Source organism: Meleagris gallopavo, chromosome 2 (assembly GCF_000146605.3).
Source record: "Meleagris gallopavo isolate NT-WF06-2002-E0010 breed Aviagen turkey brand Nicholas breeding stock chromosome 2, Turkey_5.1, whole genome shotgun sequence".
Classification (NCBI taxonomy): Eukaryota; Metazoa; Chordata; class Aves; order Galliformes; family Phasianidae; genus Meleagris; species Meleagris gallopavo.
The window spans coordinates 88,317,431-88,337,232 of record NC_015012.2 but is presented as its reverse complement, the minus strand read 5'-3'; the positions used below and the strand labels follow the sequence as shown (position 1 = coordinate 88,337,232).

Genomic DNA, 19,802 nt, shown 5'->3' with positions numbered 1-19,802 from the left:
GTTTGACCTTAAAGAATCAATACTGTAGAGAGGTAGAAGTAGGAATATCTAAACATGCCAAAGAAACTAAAATTATTTGAGAAGACACTTCATTTCCCTGTTAAGAACTCTCATGTGTTGTAAGCGGACCAGAACACATTATGGAAAGTAAGACCTACTCAGGATATGAAACAGCACACTGACTTTTTCCTCAGCTTAATGACTGCATTTATCCCAAATATTAAGCCCTCAAGTACTGCAGTATTAAAATGTTCTGTATGTAACTGCATTTCTAGCACAGTTGATTCTCATAGGGTCTTTTCCGCTGGAATAACAAGTAAAACATATGGATAATGTGGTTTTGTTATCTGAATTAGAATGTTGTCATTTAATACTTATACATTCCAGCATAAAGCACAGCATTTAAGGAATTCCAGTAATTTGTAGCTACTACGAATGTTGTGAATAATTCCAGCAGACATATTGCTCTTCATTTGCCTAGCTGCTCTTTCTGCTTGGTTGGCTTTTAGGGGATGACTTACCTCTTCCTCTTCCAGTCTTTTCAGAGAGTCACCTGCAAACTTGATGTACTGTGTCATCAAAGTCACTAAGGCAGTATAACGAGTTCGTAAATCCATGAACTGCAGAGAAGCAAATGGGGAAGGCAAGAAGAGAGAGGAAAACACACTGAATGCCACATAAAAGACATCTGCCTAGAACTGACCTTCAAAGAGTTCATAACAACTCTCCTTGAACCTATCTTGATTTTGGTTTGAAAGTCATGGATTTTTATTCCAAAACCCTGATTCCCATCCCAAAGTCCTTGTTTCCATTACACAGTTGAAGGCTATCAACAGGGTACGCCCATACAAAATAAATTACAGGGATCTACAAGGAGATCTTTGAGCAGAAAAAAATAGATGATAATGTTTTGACTTAAGAGTAATTTGATTCTTTCTCTCTGTAAGAACACGTTAAAAGAGGAGACACGTAGTGCTATTCACTATTTTCTCCAACAGCTAGCTGGAAGACAGATTCACATTCCTCATTCATATGAGGCTGAAGGATGAATTGCCTCAGACATGTCGAAACCCAGAATCAGTACATTTTATTATAGCAAGGACAAAAGCTTCCCCTGTTTACTGTGACCAAGACTCAGTCCAAAGGTAATTATTATTAATCATTTTTCCAGAAGCTCATTTCTCAGATGATTTTTTAAGTAATCTGCAGACTTTCATTCAACAGCAGCAGTAAAATTATCTAAATTCTGCGTAATGCTCAATAGAATATTTATCACAGCATTTATCTACAGACTAAAAGATCTTGATTGGGTTAGTTTATTCACTCATTAATAAATTCTAAATAATATCATTCTATTTACTCAATTTTAAGGAAAAAAGACTCAAAAAGAAAATTTTCCTGTCATAAGAAATCAATTTACCTCTTGAATAATGAAGTCTGATGAGCTTTGCATTCTTCGTCGTTTCACTGGAGATTTTTGTTGGGAATCAACCATAGCTCTGTAAGTCATAGTCTGCAACTCATAGTCCTATAAAAACATAAAATACACAGAATAGTCAGCATTCCACATGATAATGATAGTAAATGAGGATTCTAAGTATATCAGTATTTATTACCTTCACAGCAGCTGAGTACTGTTCTGCATATTTCTGGCATTCATCTATTTTGCTTTGTTTCATTTCAATCTCAGAAACCAGCATCTGTAAAATATGAACCCACAACTTCATCTTAAAAAGTGATGCTTATGACTGTTGTTATTATTATTGCTACTTTATCTGACATCGATAAATCACATAATATGTACATTTCGTGTGGGTAAAAGTAATGACATGCTTAAGCCCATGTCTTGGCTTTGTTTGATTTACAGTACAAAAGTATTGAAGAAAATCCTGTCAAGTTTAATACCTCATGAACAAACTTCAAAATAAAGAAGGATTATACCACTTCACACATAGAATTTGTTATATGAAAGTATTTTGTTACATAGATAAATTACTATATATAAATACTTCAATGTCTATAATTACAAGGAGTAGAACTGTCTGAAAAAAACAGGTGACAAGTGAAGAATTTTAGGCAGGTTTTACTTTAAGAGATTTACTTTTTTTGTGAACGTCAGAGGACCAAAATTAGTCTGGCTATAGAATGGTAACAATTAGTGAATGGTATATGAATGATGTTATCTGCACTGTGAAGAGAAGAACATGGAAGCTGGTAATTTGGAATGTTGACAATAAACACTGAGGAATATATAAGCTTATTATATCAAGAAAAAACTGATACCATTGGGTTCAACTGATATTTGAGTTCAGTCATTGCAGCAGTGCACCCTACAATGAGATGGTTTCCATACCTTATGTTGGTTCAGCTGTTTAGCCAATGCTTTGCTATTTTCAGGACGGATTTCTTGAATCTTCCGCTGAGTATCTTCCACTTGCTGAATCCAAGTGTCCAATGAATTGTAAGTATCTTTGTAGTACTTCAGAGATTTATTAATACCTTCTAAGTCACGTAACCTGATTTTATTTTACAAAAATGCCAAAGGAGTGAAAATGAATGTGAAAGACAAAAAATACAACAGTAAGCCAAAAACAGCTTTAAGGGCTGTAGCTCTGCTCTGCTTATAAACATACCTAGCTCCGCTAGAAGCATACTAAAATAACACTAACTCAACAGTGAATTAACTTCTCAAATGTTAAGAAAAATTTGACAAAGCTTTTCATTTATCTTAAGTGACACCCAAGAGAAATCCCGCTACAGAAAAAAAACAGCATGTATCTTTCATTAGTGAGCTAAATTGTTTGAAATGCCGTGAGCACAGAAGTCCCTAAGCATGCTGTCAGATGGAGAGCTTTGCAACAGTAACTAATCTTAAGTGAGAGTATCTGAATCAAAATGACAAAAAGCTGTGCTGGACTTCAGTAGCAGTTCACTATACTCTGCCCCCCCACAAAACAACAGCAGTTACACTAAAACTAAGGACTTTAGACAGCCTCAGGCACTGAAGCACACAGTCCTCTTGGCTAAGTCCCTTTATAAATTATATTTTTCATCTGACAAAAACTACTCTGTATTGCTTGAAAACGGTTTCCATTCTAATGAGAATTACTGACACTCTACATTCATGGTTCTTCAAATTTTGCATAAATAGGACTAATCCAAAATACTGTATATTTATGGATAAACATGCTTCAAAACTCTTTGAGTACTTCAAATTGCAGTAGTGTTGTTCTCAAAATGTCAAAAATAGAGTAAAAAAAAGAGCAAGCAGAGGCTACATTGCTTCACATTCAGTTTTATGGTAATAATTATGAAAGTAAGGAAGGATTGGCCAAAATTTGTATATAATTTCCATGTAATGATCATCAGCGCCAAGCTGTTAGCAAGCAGAAGAGTGAACATTTGCAGAAAGCAGTTTGTTTACAGCTAGATGCTGCAACCACAATCTGTCCTATTTACAACAGAAGTTTCTAAGTATTAACAGCAATTATTCAGCATGTACTATTCAGAACACAGCTCTGCAAGGAGAACATTTGTTTTATGATTGCCTTATGAGGAAATATGGAAACTTTAGTATCTTGTGAAGCTAATGTTTTATCATTTCAATTCTGTCATACTATCAGATAATGAAAAATCTGAGTTGATTTAAAGCCAGCCATTCTCTTCCAATTGTCTTTAAATCAGTCAGTTTTGCCCCATCTGCCTTTGAATTTCTAGCAATGCTAAACAGAGCCAACTAAGTTAGCTAACTGCAAATGAATAATCTCAGTATTATACCTGAGTAGATATTCACTCTTTAGAAAAGGAAGGCAAAAGTGTGAAAGGTTAATGCATGAAGTTTTAAGTAAACTGTATTTGATGCTCCCACTTAGGTTATTTATAACGACAAATTAAAGTAGATTTTAATAGAAATAAATTCAGGCTGCGTATCAACGCCTTCTTTAACTTCTTGATACCACAAGGGAGACAAAAATATAGAGATTGAAGGGAAAAGAGTTTCTAGAAATGTCATGTATGGACAGCTCCTTCAGAATTACTAAAAGGTGTGTCCTGCAGTATCTAAATCTGTGAAGGTTGTGCATTTGAGCACTACTCTCCAAAATCATCATGGCAATAATACTGATTAAGTTAATTTAGAGCAGCATTGCATTTGGATATGGAGATTGCTTGGAAATCAGTTGCACACCAAAAGAAAAATATGGGCACGCTGCCAAAAATTTTTAATTTGGTAGTTATTATGACAAAATCATCACAGAAGTCAATGGAAGCTAAGGGCTTCCAGACTTAGCACTTGAGTCATTAAAAGTAAATAAACATCAACCCAATCATAACTGATGAATCAGCTCATGACTTTTGCCTGTCAGAATTAATTACATGGACAAACAGATGGCATTTTGATAGGAGAGCAAGCCATTTCTGTAGGCTTTTTTTGGAAAGAAAAAAGACAATTTCTCTGTACTGCATCTCAGTAAGTTGTAAGAAACTAAATAAAGTTTCAATATTCTGTTAGTCTTTTGGTGCTAAATAGGCAGAGGTATTTCCCATGGAAAAGATGGACAGTAACGTCAACAGCATAGAAAAGATAGGAATCCTTGATCTTAGCATGTTTTAAAAGTACTGCTGAAAACTACGCTGACCTATATTAACATTCATTTTTTTACTATTTTTCATCAAAAAACAGTAAGTGCAGCAGAAAACATTATCACATTTTAACAGAAAGTTATACTAACCTATTTTCAATTTGAGAATGAATATTTTGCCACCTCTCGGCTAACTGATCAACTTTTTCTTTATGCCAGTCAAAATCAAGATCACGTTCCTTGTGCATTTTAAACATTTGATCGCTGATCATCTTTGCCTTCTGCAGCTCATCCTCTAAGGCATGGAACACTTCTCTTTTCTCATCTACTTCCGATCTCCATTGCTAGAACATAGTAAATGAGAAACTGTAAATTATTCCTAAGTTACCATGCTATGAATGAGCAAACATACCTGGTTGCTCAGACACTGGAATGGCACTGGAATGGGTCTGAAGCAACTAATTAGCTATGAACTGCAAAATAGCTCTGAGCAACAACAGAATCAAACACAACTAGCAAATTAACATACTTATAAATTATGGCTTTAAAAAATAAAAAGGTAGATGCCAGTCGCTCTAACAACAACAAAAAAAAGCATTACTCATCATTACTTATCATTTGCAATATTGAAATGAGCTATATGCAACATATGAACAATCCCGACCTTCAGTCTTAGCCTCTCTCAAAGATAAATGCTAAATTTCATAGGAAACCCCAACTACCATACCATACCACAGCAGTAGCAAGAAAGTTGTTGAGGCCATATTCACATAATTTATTTATGCTACCTTAAGTACACATTACTTCTGCAGTGACAGAAAAAGTCTCACTGCAGTAATAATCACTGGCCCTCTTGGAAGTTCAGTCACTGCAAGTCATTACCAAATTACAAGCATGCACATACAACTATCTAATTCCTAATGCTCTCGAGAGGTTTTTCTGAGTTATTGGTGCTAATTCACACTTTCCTCCAAATACACAAGCCACCTTTTGATAAACTATGTATTTTTATGTATTTTATGCTTAATCAGAATGAGTGTTATGAGATGGATTATTTCCTTATTATTGTTTGTTTTGTCCGGGAAAAGGCACCAACTCTTACCTTTAATGTACCCATAAGATTTTCAATATTGGTTTTGTCAGCAGTTACTGCCTCTTCTTCACATAACTTAGTTTCATAAAGTTTTACTAATGATTCTGCTCCTTGAGTATTCTTCAGCACCAAATTTACAGTTTTTAATCTGAAAAACAATAACAAATAATAACAACAGTCAGCACGCCTGTGTTTGTCAGTCATTTCATGTAACAGAGTACTCTCACACAATATTAAAATCATGTTAACTCTCTTTTCCTTGATCAGTGTTATTCCTACTAATATCTTTGTTTTGAAGAGAAAACTGCAAACTAAAGTGTGTGTGATGGGAAATGACCACCTACTTACTTATCTATGTAAATGGAAGACATGGAATAAACTTGGTTCATATTCTGAATAACAACGCTGAGTTCAGAGCGCAGAGTGGGAACTGAAGGTGAACCAGCAGCCTGACTGAAAAACTCTTCGCATTTATCTGTGATGACTCCCAGGTCATCCTTCAGTCGATCCAGCTCCTTCTTCAGCTTCTGCAAAATGAAAGGTGATGGACAGTGTTTTTATTCTATATCAATCTGATGCATACTCTACTTCGTAGATAACTCTTTCTACTTAATACAGATTTTCTTAAAGTCTCACCTCTTGCTCTGAAATCCTAAAGACACTTTCATGTAGGTCATCTCTTTCCATTGGGGTCCGGATCTGTCGGATTAACCGTTCCTCACAAGTCTCCAGCCGAAGCCTGATATTTCTGACTTCAGAGATGTACAGATTGTAAACAGATTCTTCATGCTCCTCTGTTGAAAGAAACAAGGCAAATTTTAGCAAAGTCACTTTGTCATTTTCTCCATGTCTTCTCACAAAAGTCTTTAAAAAGCCATCATTCTGCAGGACTTTTTATGAACTGAAAGGCCACCAATTTTCATAAGAATTCTGGCTATAAAACATCTTAGGTGCTTCAAAATTTTAGCTAGCATTACATCACCTCCTCACACTTCAGAAATTAGCATACATCATTGATCATTCTTCCCTTCCACAGACAGTGCTAACAAATTCAGTGCCTGACTCTTTTAGTCAGACGCATCAGGTGTGATACTACAGGAAATCTCAAGGAATATTTTTTGAATCTACTCTTTCAGAGGGACAGGACAGCAAGTCATTCCTTAAGTATAGTGAACTATGCTAATGCACCAATCAGTTTTAAACTATTGCATACCTGTAATTCATCAGATACTTGACAGTAAATCAGAACAAATATTTTAAGCTTTTTGTGCTTGTTGTATTTTAGAATAGTTAAGAGAGCAGTAATCATGGGCATTCTGTGGAGCTAAACAAAAAAATTTACTTGCATTTAAAATGATCTAATTCTGTTATGAACTTAACCAAATTGTCTGTCTGCATTCAAACAGCCAGAAACAGACAGGAAAACCTTACTTAACAGTCTTCTGAAGCGCACAGAAAAAAATCTTGGGGCTACATTTTTTGTACCACTTCAATATTTTTAATACTTCAATATTTTTATGTAAATAAATATATACAAAGTTAACAAAAACTTACATCTTTTATACAATGCAGTTGTACACAATGCTAAAACAATGGCTCTTTATCCATTCAAAAAAAAACAAAACGTGATCAATATCAACAATAGTAATTTGCTAGAGCTTAAATTTATGAAGAACTGCAATCTCATATGTAAGGGCATCTTACCTCTTTCTGCAGACTTCAGAAGCTCTTGATAGTATTGCTTGCAAATACTAACTTCCCTTTCCAGTTGTGTAGTATCAGAGCTTGTAAAGATTTTGGACTCCTGGCTATCTTCCACAAAATCATCGAAGCGGGACTGCAAATTGCTCAGAACCTGCTGATGTTCACCTGGCAGCATTGTTTTTATCTGTAACAGATCATAAACCCAAGGCATGGTCGAGCAATGATGCCTCACTCATGCAGTTTTCTGCAACACTTCATATCAAAAAGAATTAATAACCAATTATTAAGACAGTAGAAGTTAAAAAATATTGGTCCTGACCGCTTGTTGTTCCTGGGCTGTGGTCTACTTGACAGGTATCAGATGAACATTCAGTAGATTACATGCAAAACAGAATCCTTTTCTGTATTTAAAGCCAGTGATTGGCTGTTAAGCCAATCTTACATCAGACACAGTCTCTCCATCTATGTCACATAGCAACAAACAGGCAGCCAGCAAGAGTCAGAGGAATCACATCTGCTATTATTTCAGGTTCCTTTTTCCCGACAGCAATGGTGGGAAGATTGGATTTAAAAAGTCATTTTGGGTATTTCAAATATTATTGCAACAGTCTGAAAACAGGTATATACCAATGCTGCATAACAAACCATTATATTATTCATGCTGTATATTCAACAGCATATAATTTGGTGATCTCACACATTGTTTTAGCTAGACAGGGTATATTTTGATCTATATATCTGACAAATTAATCTTATTTATCAATTTAGAATTTGAAATTACAGACATGTATAAGGATGAAATAAATCATTAGAGAGAAATGAGTATTCAACTGCCTTCAGCTTGAAAGGCTAAATGCAACATTAGCAGTAAGAAATTGCAGCGTAATGAATTAATGGGAGGTTTCACTAGGGAAGATCACCTCCCAAATACCTTCAACATAAATGCAGAAAGGTAGACTCTTCCAAAACAAAATTCAGATTTAATCACTGTTTGATTACTTTCAGGAGATCCCGTCCCTCTAATGACTATAAGAAACTAGAGAGATTAGTAATTAGTATAGTAAGGCTACAGGTAATTTTCATGACACAATCTCTCTACTCCTTCCTCATGCAATCTCTATTAAGGCTGTTCAGATCAAGGCAGAACGTTGCACAGTGGTGCACTGTCAGCTATTTCAGAAGATGAGGATAAGTGTAAATTTATCATACAGTATTTCCAGAAATTGTAGCCTATATACTGGTAAATGTCTAAAAGTCCCTTGGTAGACATAATACATACCGAGGCAACATTGCCAGCTCTAACTGCTTCAATTTCATTTGTTAGGTAATGCCAGGAAACCACACTCTTCATGTTTACATGTGACTCATGCCAAAGGGCCAAAACGTTCTGAAACTGCTGTTCAATCCTGAAGCATAAAAAAGACCAATTTAAGGTGAGAAAACATGTTTTATATTGGATTAACAGAGGAAAAGGGGGGGGAAAAAAGAAAAAAAAAAAGGCAGTTTAACCCAAGTTTCATATTGAAAAAAGATTTAAAGAAACTGTTCCCTTGTCTCTAACCCAAAGGACTGTTGTTTCTCTACATAAACAAACAAAAATATTTGTATTAAACATATTTTAAAGCAGGTTTTACTCTGTCTCTACCTGTTGGCTGTATCTATTGCTTCCTTGTTTGGTGGAGGAACTGTAAAGCATACAGATGGAACCATGGCCTCATTACCACTTGGGCTAATGACTTTCCATTTAGCACGATGGGAGTTGTTTGCTAATATACATTCATCATCCTTGTAAATAGTTATCTAGAATTAAAAGAAAAGCGTAGTAATTTAATGATTTAAGCATTACAAAATAGTTTTACAAAGGTCTTTTGTAAATGGTGTCACTAAATAAGCAACAGAATAACCAAAACAAAGCTCAACACAAGGATTTGCTCTTGTTTACTAGGGTGGAAGATATTTAGAGCCCAGTGTTCTCCAGGAACACAGTAATTAATGAAACTGTAGCTGAATTTTCACATCTGTAATTGATTTGAGGAAATTCAAGTTTCTAACCTCAATTTGTCTGTAGTCACAGATGGCTTTAATTGGGATGGAAGTTTTTAGTATACAGTCAGGGTTCCTTGGCTTCAGCTGAATTATCGCCTTTGCTCTCCCCACAAGGCCTGCTACTGTGCTCTTATACTGCAGGAGTTGCTCCTTTTCTTCCTAGAACAGTTAAGAAAAGAACACATAATAAGAAGTGGCCAGAATACAGTGATCCTGTTAAGCTTTTCTTTTTCTGACTTCTTTTACTATGTTTCTTAACTGTAACCCATTTTACAAGAACAAAGTATCTTTCTGAAGTCATTGGTTTACCACAATATTTGATACTCTAAAGATAAAGACTAAACTGTATTTAAGGGTAAGAAAAGCAGCCATTAGACATGGACAGATAAAATTACTTAAGTTCTAAACCATAAATCTCATTTTCTTATTCCCTGCCTTTAAAGCAATAATTTTACCAGCAAGGATTTTTTTTAAATCCAACTATTATCTACACGTATCTTGTTTAAATGTAGCTCATGTAAACAAGATCATTGAGTTCTCACCATAGACTCCTGGACAAGGTCTTCCAGCCTATGAAGGCTGCTTGATCTGTCACAACTGTATTTTCGGTATATGGCATCTTTCAAATTCTTTAAATACTCCATGGCCTCTTTGGCATCACTGAAAAACTAGGATGTGAAAAACAGCTGGGTTATTTTCCAACAACCTCATAATTTTTACTTACTGTATGTTCCACTTCTGTTCATGTACTCCTGGAAGAACAACTTGGGATATGTTCTACCTTGGCCATCATTAACAACCTTCTACTCTACATCCATCCATAAAAGCTTTATTGACCGTAGTTCTGTCAGACATGAGCAGAGCATGGCTTCATTCTCAGATTCTCTACTAGCAGTTATGGAACTATTAAAAAAGATTAGACAGATTTACATCTGTTGTGAAGTGCCATAATTACAGTGAAGAAGTGGTAACACTGTGGGGATATGGTTCATCATCTCATGATTGTACATGATCAATTTCCATTCTATATCTACTGTGAAAGAACACATAGCATTTTCAGTAAAAATGGAACTTTTTGACCGTGGTCACAATTTAAAAGATTTCACATCTTTATTGACCTCTTTACCTCAAAATATGCAGCATTTTCTCTCAAATGTTGTTCAACACAGTGACAGAGCTGAAGAATCCAGCTCCACTGTGTCTGCATTGCAGCTCTGTAGGCCTTTAAGGGAGACAGAGAGATTTTATGTAAGGAAATGAAAATTAGAACATATATATATATCAACAGAATTTAGAAAACATAAAGAAAATATTGCAAACACAGGCATCTAACTGTCATTACTTAAGAATAATAAGCTGCAATGAGGGAAACTCCTATTAGAAGTGAGAAAAAAAACCACCTGTCTTTACTCCCTAGTGAAATATCAGAAAACTCACTCCAAGAGGGTAGGGCCATCCTTGGGCATATTCAGGACTTAGCCAAACAAAGCCCTACATTTCCTGAGCTTCCTCTAGGCTGAGTACACAAAAAATAATAAATGAAGATCAGCTGCAATATATAATTTTGTGCAGCCCTATTTGAATGATGCTGTCACCAGCAAGGCACTGCGTCTAACATCCACCAGCAGAGGGAACTCTTGACTTAACAAAAGCAGCCAAAAGTCGGGATTGGGTGCGATTCTCAGGGAATTCAAAGATTTTCCATTGGCTTCAATGAATCTCAAACTGATCCATTAATGCACATATTCTTCTGCACAGAAGACATCAACTTAAGGACTCTTTTGTAGCATTATTTCAGACATTACACACTGTATATGGAATCCTAGAGTCCTTAGAGTTGGAAGGGACCTTTAAAGATCATCTAATCCAACTCCCCTGCAATGCACAGGGACATTCACAGCTAGATCAGGCTGCCCAGGGCCTGATCCAGCCTCGCCTTGAAAATCTTCAGGAACGGGGCTCCTATCACTCCTCAGGACAACCTCACTGTAAAATAGACGATGTATCAACGCTGTGATAGATTTGTTTCATAATATGCATCTTTAATTTGTTCATATATTAAGTGTATTTTACTGATAAGTGCTCATTAATAATAGTGTATACTTTCAAGGAACGTCAATACAAATGTTAAATAAAAAAGTGCTTATTATTCTAGGTAAAGGCAGTGAGGAGGAATTTTCTTCATCTATTTCCAATGTACGCAGCAGTAAATTTGTGAATTCACTGAGCTGAAGAACTCTAAAAATCTATCCTGTTTTTTCATTATTTATAATAAAATTGCTTTGTTGGTTTTTTTTTTTTGTTCATTTGTTTGTTTGTTTTGTTTCTATTTTTACTACCCACTGCCTGTGTTGTTTTCTTGGAAATCCATAGGGAAAACATTCAAAACTCTTCCTTGGAAACTTGTTATGACCCTACAACAGCTATAATAAGTTTTCTGTGAACAGTCTACCTAGAGTTTGATTCAAATCTGTGGTAATTCAAATCATCTGGTCAGATTTTTTAATATCCAAATAAATCTCATAACTTAACTGACAGAATTTATGAAACCAACTTTAAACCATAATGGGAAGCAAAATATACAATAAGTAACTAGAAATGCCCTGCTGAAACTCCTTTCAGTCCAACAGAATGGAAACCATGTAAGGACTGTTCTGTGCCCTCAGCCTGCCATGGCAATTTGCATCAGTGACTGTGGAAGCTGCACGCATGCCCAGCAGGAGAAATATCTGTACAGATCAATTTCTGAAGTATGAATTTTAGAATTCAGTGGGATTTGATCTAAGTAGTGTAAAACGTAACCAACATCTTACAGACATGCTTACAATTTTTGGAAACTGGAAGATGGGAATACAGTAGAGACACTGAACAAGAAATAAAGTCCTCATTACTGGGATCTGGTTGCTTAATATCCTATAAGTGCTTCCCTTCTTTCCCACTACAACCTATTAAATCACAAAATCTATACTAAATCACAAAATTGTTTTCTTTTTTGTGTGCTTCTTTAAACTAACTTACCTCAATGGTTAGCCTGGCTGGGTGATTTTCAAGAAGCAATTGCTCAGCTATTTCTTGTACTGATTTAATAACTTCTTCTTTTTGATCAAGTTCTCTCATCAATTCCTTTTTTCAGACAAAAAAAAAGCAAAAAAAAATTTTAGAAACTTGTTTAACTGTTAAAGATGACGTAACTTTTCCCTCTGGGTTATATTGGCAATACATACTGCATGGTATTCTTTTTTTCTTGTTATATTGGGGTTTCTTTCACTCCAATCATATGCAACCTCCTCCTCTTCTTTTTCATTCAGCCATATCAGCTCTCTAGTAGCACGAGACACAAAATCGTGAAGAGTATCTAGATGCCTTTCCTGATTTCTTGATGTGTTCTTTATTAAAAAGAAAAAAAAATCAGAATTTAAAACTCAGTTCTTTTCACAGACAATATGTACAGTGAAAAGCTGAACATCAAAGATGTATTACAAACTTACCAAGAGTTTTGAATACTGACTTTCCAGTTTATGCAACTTTTCCGCATAACTGTGTTTCAGAGGGGCAGTCATTTGGATCTGTATTTGGTATATGAGGTCAAAAGACAAGGAAACAGTTAGACATGATAAGTCATTCTCAACCACTAGATCTCCTGATTTCATGATATGTCATCTAGAGATCAGGAGCAAAAATAAGTAAAACCCAAGCACAACTCTATAATTCAAAATTACGTTATGAATCACTCAGCAAGCAAGTAACTGAGGAAATGAGGAATATGGTGCCATACCTCACTGATTTTCGCTTCTTTAAGGCTGGATTCAAACTCTTCTATAGCTTTGTGCACATTTTTGTGATTTTCTAAATGGCTTTCAACACTTGGTAAATCTGAACCCCATTCCACTCGATCTAGTTGCACCTTACAAAGAAGAAGGAAAAGTTAGCCATGATCTACAAGCAGTAAATGTAGTAATTAGAAGCAGATGTTTCTGTTAAGATTGCTACCTGCATTTCTTCCACCCAGTTCAATAGGTCCTGGACAAATTTCATGTTCACTTCTTCTTCTGTTAAATTCTGATCCACAAAAGCTGATTTCATAAGAGGTTTTCTGATTTGCATAAGTTTGAGTGTTTGCAGAGTTCCACCATCTACTCCTGTTACATAGCTCTGAATTAACCGCGGTGGGATGCCTGGTGTGTAAGCAGGAGTCATGGCTGGTGTCAACCTGGAAGTAAGACCTGATGAGAGGCCAGATGTCAAACTGGAAGAAGTCAAACTAGGTGTTAAACCTTGAGTCATTGCAGCACTTAATTCAGGAGTTAGGTTTGTTGTAAATCCTGAGTTTAAGCTTTCAGTTATTCCTGATATCATCAGCTTTGTCTGTTCTGTTGTCAGTGCATGTCCCTTGCTGTATAGAGAAGAACATTCGGTTCGTATGGCCATCAGTTCATCACGAAGTTTTGCAACCCTATTAAAATAAAATTTAAAAATTAAATAAAAATAAAATATTTTCAATGAACATTTATATAGTTTTATCATGCTGAACTGAATAGTAGTATGAATTCCAAAAATCTTTTACACTTATAGTTGTATTTAAACATTCATAAACATTCATGACTTCTATTAATACAGATAGTAAATGCAGAAATTAGACAATAACCCAGAAAATCAGCAGCATTAGTGTGCACCATACACAGTACCAGGGAAGAATTCAGCAAAGCAGAAAGTGTACAAGTCACAACATGTTGTAATAGGTCAAACACTCACAGCTTGCTGCTAGATAGTTTCTTTACCTCACCCAATCGGGAACAAATCCCAACAAACTGTGAAGCCATTTCTTCATAGAATTAAATTACACTGCTTAATTGTATCTTTCTGCTAGGATTGAACAAACTGACATACAAAAGCTAATGTTACCCCACCTGCTAAGACACCTACAGCTATGACCAGAAATCTCACCTCTATTTTTAAAATCAAAGTCTGCGAATTCTGAATCCATTTTAGCTGCAATAAAATAAGCTAACATCTTTACACCCAGATATCAGATAACATAAGCATTTAAGTCCTGTTCCGCTGAGTGACTTTACTTTCAGAGAAGAGCAAACAGTTTCTCATCTTTTGTTTGCGGGCAACGTACCCACAATCATACCCAGCAACTATTATTTGGGTACTAAGTCATTGACCAAAGTTTATCCACAGACATGATTTTAAAATAATGTCCCTAGTCTAAATTTGATAATTAATTTATTTATGTAAATACATTGTAAAGTACCTCTGTACAAGCTGGTCTGCCTGATAGTACTTTCCATCAATAAGAATTTGGGCATCAATCACTTGCTGGCGGAGAAGGTTCTCAGATTCAAGAAGATACCCAGCTATTTCTGCTTCATGCTGAAACTGAAGCCCCGACTCTAGACGTTTGGTGTCCTGAATAAATAAAAGAAAGCCGTTAAGCCCTGCAGCTAGTAAAAGAGAGATGAACTGTAAAATATCCAAATGCTTTTGTAAAACTTTTTTTCTAATTGTGAAGTAATTGCAGAGAACTTTAGCTAACAGAACTCATTCTAGGCAATTTTTGGTAATTTCTTGAAGAAATGCTAAATTAATGATAACAGTACAACAAACAACTAACTATGTATTCAAAAATCCTAACAATTGAGTTTTGTTTTGTTTTTAAGTAGCCACACTACTGCAACAAGTGTATGAACATGGACAAGTAAAATCAGCAGCTGACTTACAGCCTGCAGAGCATTCCGGGCAAGTATCAGTTTGTCCTCACAGCTTCGGCTGTCCCGCTGAATTCTGTTTGCAATCTGCTGCAGCATTTCCAACCTAAGTGATACCAGAAAATTTTCAAAAAATAACTCTGTTATTTATACTTACTGTACACACATAAATTAAAATAAACAAACAGTATCATACACAAAGCATAAATACATATGTCAAGTTACCTGCTTCCTTCTAAGGTGGCATTACCAAAGCTTATACAAGATTTAATCATCGTGGGACCACGATTAACAGAAAGGAAATTTTCATTAGAGTCAACGCTGGTTTGAACACTGGTACTGTTGCTAAACAGTGAATCACTGCTATGATAGCTGTAACTACTGCTGTTCATCTTGACATCCAGAGCACAGTTCTTTGGCTGTTTATATTTGCTGAAAAATGGAAAAAATGGAACTCCTACAAAATGTGCAGCTTCTAGGGATGAAATTTCACCAGTGGCTTTTGAAACACCTACCACTCCTTCTTTAAATAGGCTTCAGTATGCATATTCAAAACCCAGCAATTAATATTCTGCCAGCTATTCAAAAGATTTTACCTGGGGCTATGCACGCCACCTCGCTTTTGGCTTCCCTAAGCTTGCATTAAAGGTTTGCAAGTACAGACTAGGCAGCAGCATTAGGGCGTCTCTAGGAAACAGATGTGCCAAATATTTTATCTAAGTGTCACTAAATGTCTGTAAGCCAAATAAGAACTTAAAAAAATCTTTAAGGTGTTCCTCAGACTCTAGAGAAATTTCTAAAAGGACTGAAGTTACAACCCCACGCTTCTTTGTATGGTATAGAAATTCAGTCTGCGCTGATTCTTTTTCCTTCAAATGGAACTGGACATTAAAACTGCAGGAACATCAGAGTTAATCAGCTCTCACTAGTTAATTTTAGACACCTGTACACCATCCAACCCACCATCATTACTCTATTGTCCAAGTATGCATGTTTACTAACTGCCCTGTTCTAACAATCTGTCCTGCAAATTTCCTTTTAACCTCTTCCATACTCAAAGCTAATTACTTCTTACTATTTTAACCACAAAACAAATAAGAAAAATCTGATCATTATGCCCTTGAGTTGATATTTTAACTCAGAATACAAGCTTTGGGTAATTTTTTCAGTAACTCGTCTCCTGCTTTTCGAATCTCCTGAAAACCTCTCACCCACACCATATGATGACTGTGTTCAAGCAGAAGAGTACAGCAGAAGCGCAGACACATCCCTGTGATGTTTTCACTCTGCTGGTTTTGCAAACTGGAACTGTTTGGCACACTCCTCACTGACATCACATTCACTCTGATACCACGCACCAATCTGGCCACATGCTGTTTATCTGTGTTGACATTTTCAAATGTATTCTCCAGACTTGGAGGCAAAGTTTTTGTTGCTTGCCAAATTTCAATACCTCAATATTAGAACACATCAAGGGCACATGTTTGCTATGACTATCAGTATACAATTGGTCACATTAAATTTGTGCACCAAACCTGAAACATGGGAAGGAGTTCATGTGTGTTTCTTTTTATCCGTGCTCAATCCACCTGAACAGAAAATAAACTAATGCCATTTATATAGAGAATCATAGAATGGCTTGGTATGATAGGGACCTCAAGGATCATCAGGTTCCAACCTCCCTGCTGCAGACAGGGTTGTCAACCACCAGATCAAGTACTAGATCAGATTGTCCAGGGCCCCCTTCAACCACGTCATAAACATCCCCAAGGATGGGTCATCCCCAATGTACTTCTAGTAAAGATAATTAAGCTTTCTGCAGGTATGAACAGAATTCCTTTCGGTGAAAGCTTAGCCTCTGGCATCTTAGAACAGATTAACCTACGACATAGACTGTATTTCCACCACCGCTTTCCAGTGCTCTGCTTGGCATGGCAGGGCACAACTTTGTATTTCTCTACAAAAACTTATTTCACAGCACTTACCACGGGAATACTGTAAATCAGCACTTCTCATTGAATGTGCTATTTCAGTCATTCTGCTTTTGTAAGACAATTATTTAATGAGCGTGATCCATATTTAATCAACTCAGAGTGTCTTTGAGGTCTTCCCTTCCTAAAACCTGCCTTTCTGAAGACTCACTACACAATGGTCTGGATTCTTCACACTTAATTTCAGGTATAATTTTATTTTCACCAGAAAGTGAGTGCCCATATCTTCTAGAAAATCACTTAGATCTTAGGTCTCTCCTTTGAATGCTTCAGTGTGAACAGAATTAATACATACCCAGGTGTTTATACCTATCTGCAGGTAGAGGCCCAAAGAATCATGTAATTTATTTATTTGTTTGTTTTAAAAAGGAGGGATTTTAATTAATGAATGGTAGTCTGTTCCTAGCACTGAAATCAAAAGATGCACCTTTAAAAACTTTAGATGTTCTAATAGGGCTGTGTTAAGATTTTAAGTGTGTTTGGTATATTATTAGTGATGTACAAAACAGCATCATCAGTTCTACTACCACGGAAGATTCCAATGCATTTTGCACATCAAAACACTTTGAGCACTTTTGAGTACAATCAATCAACTTTAAAAAATTAGCAGAACTAGACATGAGTCACTACGTGGTGCATCAAGTAAAATTTACATTTTATGTGAAGGATGAGGGTGTTGTTCATATGAAAAAGACTCCAAGTAAGGCAATGAAGTATCAACCTTGCTCTGACCATCTGCACCAGAAGAAATGTGGTATTTAAATCCCGTGATCTCTGAGACACAGAGACTATTCTCTAAGAATTTCTGACACTATCCAAGGTATTTTCACCTGGACCTGCTTCTATAAAGCAGACAGAGAAATTCAGGCTTTAATATGAGCAGAATTATTCAACAGAAATTGAAAAATAACAGGGATGTTACCATGGAAGAAAAAATTTATGGGAAAAAGAACATAAAATATATTAACCAATACTGACAATCATTTACTAGCATACCTCTCCACTTCAGGCCGAAGAGTCTTCTCTCTTTCCAGCATGGCAATAATAAGCTTTCCCCATTCTTTTTCTATATCATTTGGATGATAGCCTTGAGGAAGTTTGATGCGTCCAAATTCTATCCAGACCTTAAAAATTCAGACATATTTGTTATTTTAAGCTACCAAAAGAGAACATTTATTTATTTCAATGCATGTTAAAACTTACCTCCAGCAGTTTATATAGACGTTTAATTTTCAATTTATCTGTCTCCTTAGGTGGAATTTCTGTTTCTTTAAACTGTAAATATTGATTATAAAGTGCCTGCAGAAACAAACAAAAAAAACCTTTTATTTACAGCAAACACAGAGAATATAACCTTACTCCCTAAACCTTCTTCTAACAATCCTTGTAAGCTTATGTTCTTTTTTTTTTTTGCTTAAGTTGTGTTAAAAATCATCAGCAACAAGCTGAAGATCTGCTTTTAATCATTTATATGTCAGCAATGTAATTCTTTTACTTTTCAATTAGATTTTCAAATGAGTCTTAACACGGCATCTTCAAGAAAACCCAAACAACTGCTCTACTGTTAAAATGTGGTTCAACTGATGGAATTTGCACAACACCTATATCATTTCTTTTTATTCTGGATTATCCAAAATATTCTGTGAGGAACGAGTGATAACATTTTCCTTTCTCTTTCAGAAGAATTAAATCTAGCTCACTAAACTATATAAAGAACTCTTAAGAATGATTTATAAAATATATCTATAAACCCACCTTATCCCATCTCTAATGTTTTTAAGTTGCATGTCAGAAAGCCACCAAAGATCACCTTAAAACTATTTAATAAAAGCCTATATTGATACGATGCTTCTGTTCTACAGTTGATTTGATTGTATAAATCAACAAACATTTCGTTTGTTTGAGCATGTTTTGAGCAAGTATGATGAAGTTTCATTCCAATAAGGAGTTTAAGATGCCACATCTCACCTTCAGCTCCACAGGATTGTTGGGAAATGTTCTGTCAGACATTATTGTGACATGGTGCCTGATCCACTGCATGAGGTAGTTCACCATATTCTGATATTCAACCCATTTGACTTCAACATCCTACCAAAGCACAACACAGACTATAGATCAGAAGAAAATCACCTGACAGCTTTGCTTTTGTTTTACCTTTGAAGCCTGAGGACTTCATAGACACAGAAAAGAGATTTCTAGACCATGCAGCTCTGAAATATTTACATGCCTATTATAATTCACCTAAGGTTTCCAAGTATATCATTTGCCCTGTTCAGTGTTAGTACCAAATATTTCAAGTGAAAACACAACATTTTCTAGTCTGCAAAAGAACTGGAGGCACAATTTACCAGTCTAACTGCATGACTGAAAATTAAGAGCATGGAACAAGCTGTAACTCAGGAGCTGAAACCAAGAATGACCACACAGCTGCCCAAGTTTTTTTCTCCGACTTACATTTGCACTGATGCCTTCACCACCTTCTGGTACTTTGGGAAATGCATCATAAAGTGATGACACATAAGTTATTACTGATTTCTCATCAGGTGAGGAAACATCAACATCTAGAGAGCAAGACAGAACAGTGCTTTATCACACAGTTGTAAGGATGCCCACAAATTTGCAACAAGCAGCTATCTGGATGGGGTTTTTGCAACAAAGCCTTTTGTAGCTGTCTTAC

At 35.8% G+C, this 19,802-nt stretch overlaps 1 protein-coding gene across 2 annotated transcripts in view; it reads right to left on the bottom strand.

Moving 5' to 3' along the window:
* The window catches only part of DST (dystonin), a 54,961-nt gene that overhangs the window by 9,945 nt on the left and 25,214 nt on the right, over window positions 1-19,802 (bottom strand). The window contains exons 4-28 of one of the 2 annotated variants that reach the window (XM_010707832.3): window positions 19,580-19,686; window positions 19,094-19,213; window positions 18,329-18,424; window positions 18,122-18,249; window positions 15,147-15,240; window positions 14,681-14,835; window positions 13,414-13,876; window positions 13,199-13,327; window positions 12,912-12,989; window positions 12,648-12,809; window positions 12,442-12,546; window positions 10,550-10,645; window positions 9,966-10,091; window positions 9,430-9,582; window positions 9,023-9,177; window positions 8,657-8,783; window positions 7,378-7,561; window positions 6,310-6,467; window positions 6,022-6,200; window positions 5,683-5,821; window positions 4,731-4,924; window positions 2,354-2,516; window positions 1,617-1,700; window positions 1,421-1,528; window positions 522-620 (exon numbers count right to left, since the gene is read on the bottom strand). In XM_010707832.3, coding sequence (XP_010706134.1) covers window positions 522-620; window positions 1,421-1,528; window positions 1,617-1,700; window positions 2,354-2,516; window positions 4,731-4,924; window positions 5,683-5,821; window positions 6,022-6,200; window positions 6,310-6,467; window positions 7,378-7,561; window positions 8,657-8,783; window positions 9,023-9,177; window positions 9,430-9,582; window positions 9,966-10,091; window positions 10,550-10,645; window positions 12,442-12,546; window positions 12,648-12,809; window positions 12,912-12,989; window positions 13,199-13,327; window positions 13,414-13,876; window positions 14,681-14,835; window positions 15,147-15,240; window positions 18,122-18,249; window positions 18,329-18,424; window positions 19,094-19,213; window positions 19,580-19,686 — 3,602 coding nt within the window. Of the gene's footprint in view, window positions 1-521; window positions 621-1,420; window positions 1,529-1,616; window positions 1,701-2,353; window positions 2,517-4,730; window positions 4,925-5,682; window positions 5,822-6,021; window positions 6,201-6,309; window positions 6,468-7,377; window positions 7,562-8,656; window positions 8,784-9,022; window positions 9,178-9,429; window positions 9,583-9,965; window positions 10,092-10,549; window positions 10,646-12,441; window positions 12,547-12,647; window positions 12,810-12,911; window positions 12,990-13,198; window positions 13,328-13,413; window positions 13,877-14,680; window positions 14,836-15,146; window positions 15,241-15,359; window positions 15,636-18,121; window positions 18,250-18,328; window positions 18,425-19,093; window positions 19,214-19,579; window positions 19,687-19,802 lie in introns of those variants that run through there. The other variant, XM_010707833.3, reaches the window with a different exon arrangement.